We start from the raw sequence: 7,891 nt of genomic DNA on the forward strand, positions 1-7,891 counted from the left end.
ACATCTTGCGACATCTTCCTGCGCAACTCGCCATGTGCGCGCACCACACATCTAATGAACTATTAAACAAATGTAAATTATCAAATATACTCAGAAAAATCTAATATTTTTATCATGGTTCCGTATACACGTTTTGTAAACCTCTATAAATTTTCAAGTCACAATTCAAAGTACAAAAATCAGGAAAAATCGTACACTAACCGCAGTTCGTAAGAAATTGGACAGCTTAACCTATACTCACTAAAATACACATAACTCGAGCTACAGACGTTGGAATAACGTGAAACCAGTGGAAAAAGTTTCGTAACAGAAAAACCTACAACTTTTATGAAGACTACTTCTTCAAATTCGGCCATTAACATAGCACGAAAAAGGGTACAAGAGAACGTAAATTTCTGCGCATCATGCAAGCCTATCATCTACCCCCAAAATCATCTAAAAACCAAACCCTAACTATTTCAATTTGGGAATTTTTGCAACCTAGGGTTCCTAAATCATGCTTTCTATCATTATCCACTATCATACCAATCCATAAAACATGAATTCAAACCCTTACCTCTTGTAGATCAGTTCTAAGTTTTCTCCTCTTTTCTCCTCTCCTTCTCTGCTTTCACGTGTTTCTTGTTCTGCTTCTCTTCTAATCCTTATTTTTTTTCTTATCTTTCTTTCTATTTCACTCCTAACCCTTAAATAGCCATACAATGGGCCCCACACTCAATTACTCATACTAAACCCTAAAACCGTATTTATCTATATCACATAATCACTTAATTATCTAACAAAATCACTTAATTACCATATACCATAATACTAATTAAAATAAAATAATAAATAACCTAATAACAGAAAATGGGGTGTTACAGGGTGTAGCACGTATCAAATAACAGATGATAGTGCAGTGGTTTTGCACTTGGAAATTTTCATTCATGTCCCCGGTTCGAACCCATTTGGCAACATTTAATTTTCATTTTTGGACAAAAAAGCTATAAAAAAGATCTTGACGATTACCGCCAGGCTAGGGATAAGTATAATTACCTTCTTTACGATTTATTTTATTTATACATATAAGAATATCATTGGCTATTTTTGACAAATTTATGAGTTGGTTAGTATTTCTTATACTCAAACTAATTATATATCTCGCCTGCTTGTAAAAAATATCAATTATATTAATTGATTTACACATGGAGTCGTTTGGATTATTGTTTGATAAAGTTATAATGATATAATGAAGTTCGATTAAATAAATGATAAAAGATTAAATATGTGTATAGAAATTATACGTAAAAGTGTGTTCAAAAAATGAATATTGTTTAGATAAAAGTAAGCAAAATAATTTTTTTAATTTAATATTTCGCCACCCCGGTGCCAAAATTCTGGCTACGCCCCTGCATATCCCACTCTAATCTTGTTATAGGTCGAGTTAGGTCTGGATCACTTCCGACCTGTTCTAAGTCCACACTTATACATGTATAACTTAAGTGCCAAGAACATATGTAACTCTACTTTGTATTTAAAAAAATTAGTTATTTTTCTAGAATTATACTATTTCCAGATCCCCATTTTTTTTTTAAATGAAACACTCTTTTTCTATAAAAGGGTATTTTTTTAATAAAAAAAAGTATAACAAATGGCTAATATTAGAGTTATAATTTTAATTGTCCAGCCTAAATAAACTTTTTTGGGAATCAAAATTGATTTTTCATGCTATCGAATGTGATAGTAATATAAAGGACAAATTGATTTGACATTTTTAGAGGTTTATCATTATTATTATTGTACAAACTTTTCATCTATTTTACGAATTGCATTGACTTTCTCTCTTTCATATACCATTTAGAATCATGAAAGATGTTAGTGGGTTTTTTTTTTTGGTATACACATCCGGCACTCGGTCATCCTTTAGATGCCGGCATGCGTTGCCAACTAAGCTATCCCTCTTGAGTGAAAGATATTAGTGCTATAATTATAAAAGTAAAGGGAGTTCCTTGAAATAATAATAAACCTCAAATATGTCAGTGTAATGTCCTAATAAAATATGAGTGATTAGTGTCTGCTTATATAATAGAGGGAGGTTGGTATAATTTAGTCTAATATAAAACTATTCATTTACCTAAATACTTTAAGTTTTTGGAATAATTAATTATTTAACATGATATAAGAGCCTACATGACCAAACATTCTAAAGTCCATTGATTTTAGTGCTGCCCTCTATTCTTCTACTTAAAAAATGAATTAAAACACCTGATAGATGCGTTCAGTTTGCACCGTTGGTACAATCTTAAAACATAATAGCTTTTTTACAGTTGCAGTGATTGCTTGCCACTGTCATTCAGTCAACCCGATTCTGACTGGTAGATGCACGTTTATGGAGTGGTTGTAACTTGTAACTTAGCACTAACAACGCCTTCAAAACGGTAGCAGCTGCAGACTGCAGTGCAAGAAAAAAGAAAATAATCTCTTAGAAGAATCTATGGATATGAGGTATGAATTTCTCAAGCTCTCTTTTTCTCATATCTACAGTCTACACATAAAACATGCTATGACTTTGTGCATTATTTTTCTATAATGTTTAGTTACTTTCAACTTTTGGGAATGAGGTAAAATAATACTGCTTTTAATATGGCTTTTGCTCTGTATTTGACATGATGAATTTGGACGGGGTTGTCTAAAGTGGAGTCTGATTTGCTTGTTCTTGTTCTTAGGCACGCAGATTTTATTTCTATGATCAATATGTGAGTTGAGACTTAATTATCACATTTTGAATAATGGATAAGGATATAAACTGATGTTTATTAAATGATATCAACAATGTTATAACTGTTGTGTATCTTGAACTTAATGTTTTTGCTAGAATTGCTTCTTCATTTTGCATTTTCTTCAGATCTAATACTGTCATAGAAATATGATTATATTTTGCTTCAGCTATTCAGTCTTGTAACACGAGGTGAAATGGAGATGGCAGAGTTACCAGGACATTTTCGTTTCTGCTTGCACACTGGGAAACTTGTCCTTTTGGCAATTTTGGTCTCTGCAGGAGTCGTCCTGCAGATTTTGGTTAGTATTTATTTTTTCTTCATAGTTTATTATACCAAATCTTTTAACACAATTTTAATTTTAAGTGTTGATTTCTTAATCAATTTACCAACAAGGCCTAGCACAATTGGTAATTAAATTGTTGAGCTTTTTAAGCATTTAGTTCAGGATTCGATTCCAATGATTGAATTTTAACTGACATGATGCAATGTCATTGGTTGTGACAGGAAATGAGACAAGAGGATTTTAACCCCTAAAATGTTAACAAATTAAAAGACAACTTCATAGCAATATGCCACTGTTACTAATTACCTCTGTTCTATGTGGCAGGCATGTGCCTTGTATGATAATTGGTGGCCAATGCTAACTGGTGAGATAAACCATCATTGTATTTGATTAATCCAGTATACTATATATAAAACTACTTGTTTTCATTTATTGGATTGTTATGTCATATGTGACAAGCAGTTTTAATCTTTTTTTTTTTTTCTCTTGCAGCAATAACATATGTGCTTCTTCCAATGCCTTTGTTGTTCTTTGCTGCATCAGAACGTTCTTCTTTATTTTCTGAATCAGATAGCAGGTAAACCGTTGACTTTCCTAGTTCAAGATAGGGAATTGAATATTTTTTTTTTTAATTTTGTGGTCTAATGAAATATGAATGATGGAGCATGCAGCTGGGTGAATGCAACCAAGTTCTTGGCAGGGGCGTCAGCTGTTGGAAGCATTGCAATTCCAGCCATATTAAAGCATTCTGGTGTTATTGGTTGGGGAGCTCTTGCAATGGATGTCTCTTCCTTCTTTGTCTTTGTATTTGCCATCATGTGCTACATTCGGATGAGTGGTGAATATGATTACCGTATTATTTGAGATGGGAGCTTAGTGTGGCTTGCTATGTTAGTCTAATCACAAGAACTGATAAAACATGCATGGCTAATGACTACTTTGTATCATTCATATTGTTTTATAATTCAACTCTAAACTCTAATCCATGAGTTATCTCATCCATTATGCAAGGTGACATGGCTAAAGACCATGAAGTAAATTTGTGAATGGGGCAATTATCTTACTTCTTGTCTCATAGGATTTCTGTATTGCTTTTTTCTTATACAAAGGATTTCTGTATAGCTATAATATCAAAATAAAACTGATATATAATATACGATTGATTCATTTTAAGCAATGCCTCGACTTCAAATTTTCTTGATAGAAAAAATCTCACCGGAAAACCTAGCCTGATCCCACCATAATATACATGTTTTATATTTGAACAAAGTTGTCTCACATGAAATCGAGAGATACCTATATTACGTTCATTTCTAGCTATCTATATATAACAAAATCTACAAACCATTTTAGTTCTTATTATACTTAATTTGAAACCCTAGAACTTAATTTCCATCTCGTACCTAATATAGTTTTTTTGAATAAACAACTTTGTATTCAAAATTTAACACAAGGGGTGCTAACCCAAATACAAGAGAAAAAGAACTGAATAAGAAGGAAATTATAACCAGAAAAATAAAAAAAGGGACCAAAAGAAAGAAGCCAAAGATACACCAGCCAAACTAAAGAACCACTAAGCTCAGCTTTCCAACCTCCTACGGTCCTACCTAGCGACGGCGAGACTCTCCGGTGGCAGCGGCAGCGAGACTTCTTTCAATGGTGTTTTCACTTTTCAGATGATAAGGAAAGCTTGTGGTCCTTCTTGTGGTCCACACAAATTGAGATAACGTTGGATATTTTACTTGTGCTGTGTGGTCCACAATCAGCTTGATTTATTTTTTTTAACATTAATAGTCCAGATTTGGGAAATGCGGGTTAGCCCGCCCCGCTGCGGGTTGACCCGCCAGGTTTGAGGGGCGGGGAGGGGCGGGCCGATATGATTGCGGGTTCATTTTTCATGGCCCAACCCGCCCCTCTTTTGCGGGTTGAGCCCGCGGGTCGAACCCGCATTGACACCCCTACTCCTAATCCTACCCCACGTAGCCAAAAAAGAAACAAGCCATCAGCAAAAAGAAACCAACCCTGATCAAATACTATGCCCCTTAAGTCGTGCCTAATATCGTAATATCTCACTCTTTTTTTCGTAAGTTAGTGATTTTTTTCCTTCGACTAAGGTAATTTATTGTTATTATCACTGTCAGTTTGCAAATTGTGCGTCTCTGCAGAAAATCCAGAAGCGATAAAATTATCCCGTGAGCACCTAAAATGGCACACTAGCGTGCAGCAATGTTATTTGCATTGGAATTTACGTGGCAGCAACAAATTAATAGAAAGATATATGTGGAGTTTGGTTTTTTGTTAATTTCATTCTAGCTACTTACTTACGCAACGCCTCCAATTCCATTCAACAAGTGTGGGCGAGTTAGGTCGGTTAGCTACACAAAAGTCTAATCACCCATGAATGAAGTCACACTCTTATTTTGTCAGGTTTAAAATGACCAAAATCGGCTGCATCATGATGCTTTGCAAGCTCCACTGTAAATCTTGATGTTATCTCCTTATTCATAGTTTTTAATGGAGAGAGTTCAAGAGCTGCAGCTACAAACCCCAGGTCAGTTTCTCAATCAAATTATTGGTTTTTTATAACTACCAAATTTTGGGATGGAGGAAGTAGGTGTCAAACTTGGCTTGATTGTTTTAGAAACAGAACAGAACTAAAGGATGCATGATAATTCTCTCTAATGATTCTTCAAAATTCTTAATCCTTTTCTGATATCATGCATGATTACATTCTCTATGTTCATCTTAAAAAGAAATTTATTTTTCAGTGGCTACTAATATTGTTGCTCCAATAGTTCCTCAAAATCCTCACCCCTTTATCTCCAAGTCCTATCATTTTATCCCCCCAAAAAATGTTTTTTTAACAGGCTAATAGTATAATTGGAAATCCTTCTAGGAAGACGCTGAGCTCACTAGCTTTTAGGTACCAAAATTAATTCTAAGTAAAAAATAAGATGATGAAAACATGTTATGTCGTGTTGCAGTATCTATCACTTGGTATTAAAAATAAGGTTTATGATTGTCTTATAAAAGGTGCATTTTTTGTCTCAATTTCAACACATTGACAAAGAAAGAATTTAATGGCACAGACAAAGAGGTAAAAATTCAATTGAGCTGAATTCAATTATTCAGAGTAAGGATTTGGAGGAATCCATTAAGAAGGGAGGGGGATAATCATTTTCCAGGACTTCAGTATCCTTCTGAACTTTGAATTAGTTCAAGTTATATCAAATAGTGAAATAATCTCTTCAAATTTTTGTAATGTATTCTTTCAGATGACAGGAAAGTGCCCAACTCAGAGAAAAACACTATAGTCACTCAGCAACTTCAACATCCAAGATTCTGGTGGTGGTTTCGTGTATCCCTCTATATAATCTTTCTTCTTGTAGGCCAATCTGCAGCCACTCTTTTGGGAAGGTTATACTATGACAAGGGTGGTAATAGCAAATGGATGGCAACATTTGTTCAATCAGCTGGATTTCCTGTACTACTTCCACTCCTTTTTACTTTCCAAAAACATGCCAAATTAACTAACATACTCACCAATGACCCATCCAAAAGGACCAAAACCAAACCAAAAGTTTTCATTCTAGTTTCTCTATATATAGCTTTTGGGTTGCTTTTGGCCGGGGACAACTTGATGTATTCCTATGGACTTCTATATCTCCCTCTTTCCACATATTCTCTACTATGTGCTACCCAATTAGCCTTCAATGCAATATTCTCTTATTTTCTAAATTCACAGAAGTTCACAGCGTTCATATTCAATTCAGTAGTCCTCCTTACCATATCAGCTTCCCTGCTTGCAATCAATTCCAATTCTGATGACGACTCAACTGATCTTCCAAGAGAAAAGCATGTACTTGGGTTCTTCCTCACCCTTGGTGCATCTGCCACATTTTCATTATACCTATCTCTCGTGCAGCTTTCTTTTGAGAAAGTTATAAAAAGTGAAACCTTTTCTGCTGTCTTGAACATGCAATTTTACCCTTCTTTCATTGCTACATGTGCTTGTGTTGTTGGGTTGTTTGCAAGTGGAGAATGGAAAAGTTTGGACAAGGAGATGAAGGGATATGAGAAGGGAAGAGTGTCATATATAATGACTCTGCTTTGGACTGCTGTGACATGGCAAATAGCTTCTATTGGCATGCTGGGGTTAGTTTTTGAGGTATCTTCATTGTTCTCAAATGTAATAGGTACTGTGGTATTGCCTGTAACTCCAATCCTTGCTGTAATATTCTTCCATGACAAGATCAATGGGGTGAAGCTTATGGCCTTGTTGTTAGCCGTGTGGGGCTTTCTTTCCTATATTTATCAACATTATATAGATGACAAGCAAGCTAAGTTAGATAAGAGTCATAGACTTGAGGTTTCAAAGGGTGAGGTAGAAATATGTTGAAGGAATGAACCAAATTTTAATGAATTTATTGCAATCTCTTTTGGAATTGGGTTCAGATTTGGGTTATGTTACTGTTTCAAATTTTGGAACCTTATATCTACAATATTGATATGTGGACATACAAAAAGTTGACGGCATCCAACAGGTATATGGTATATGGGTTAGTGGCGTTTCTTAACCGTCCACAAACATTTGCGGCTCAACCGCCGCTAACACATGTGCCGGAAGAATGTCCTTGTTTTTCATATGTTCATTCACATATAAGAACGGCGTTGCTGTGGAAAAGTAATCTTGATGTAACACTCTTATCTTGCTCTCCTAACCATATAAGTGCGGTGATTACTGATGAATGGGAACAACAGTGGTGTCTTTCTGGTGTATATGGTTTTCCAGAAGAAGAGAAAAGCTCCAAACACTTGATTTGCTTAGGAATTTGAAAGGTCAGTTCCA

The 7,891-nt window shown here is 34.9% G+C and overlaps 2 protein-coding genes across 4 annotated transcripts; both read left to right on the plus strand.

Annotated features, from left to right (window-relative positions):
* The first annotated feature begins 2,336 nt into the window (after positions 1 to 2,336).
* Positions 2,337 to 4,219, plus strand: LOC130712184 (vacuolar protein sorting-associated protein 55 homolog). Of its 3 annotated transcripts, XM_057562021.1 has the most exons (6): positions 2,459 to 2,484; positions 2,706 to 2,735; positions 2,934 to 3,057; positions 3,367 to 3,406; positions 3,535 to 3,619; positions 3,714 to 4,219. In XM_057562021.1, exons 1-6 carry the CDS (start codon positions 2,474 to 2,476, stop codon positions 3,904 to 3,906), a joined length of 483 nt encoding a protein of 160 aa, XP_057418004.1. In that variant the 5' UTR covers positions 2,459 to 2,473; the 3' UTR covers positions 3,907 to 4,219. The 3 variants fall into 3 exon arrangements, with proteins under 3 accessions (XP_057418006.1, XP_057418005.1, XP_057418004.1); XM_057562023.1 differs by lacking the exon at positions 2,706 to 2,735 and having other exon boundaries at positions 2,337 to 2,484; positions 2,926 to 3,057; XM_057562022.1 differs by lacking the exon at positions 2,706 to 2,735 and having other exon boundaries at positions 2,398 to 2,484.
* Positions 4,220 to 5,264: 1,045 nt separating this feature from the next.
* On the plus strand, positions 5,265 to 7,487 carry LOC130713573 (probable purine permease 11). Its single transcript, XM_057563345.1, has 2 exons — positions 5,265 to 5,593; positions 6,318 to 7,487. Exons 1-2 carry the CDS (start codon positions 5,557 to 5,559, stop codon positions 7,439 to 7,441), a joined length of 1,161 nt encoding a protein of 386 aa, XP_057419328.1. The 5' UTR covers positions 5,265 to 5,556; the 3' UTR covers positions 7,442 to 7,487.
* The last annotated feature ends 404 nt before the right edge of the window (positions 7,488 to 7,891 follow it).

The sequence above is a fragment of the Lotus japonicus genome, chromosome 4 (genome assembly GCF_012489685.1).
Source record: "Lotus japonicus ecotype B-129 chromosome 4, LjGifu_v1.2".
Taxonomy (NCBI): Eukaryota; Viridiplantae; Streptophyta; class Magnoliopsida; order Fabales; family Fabaceae; genus Lotus; species Lotus japonicus.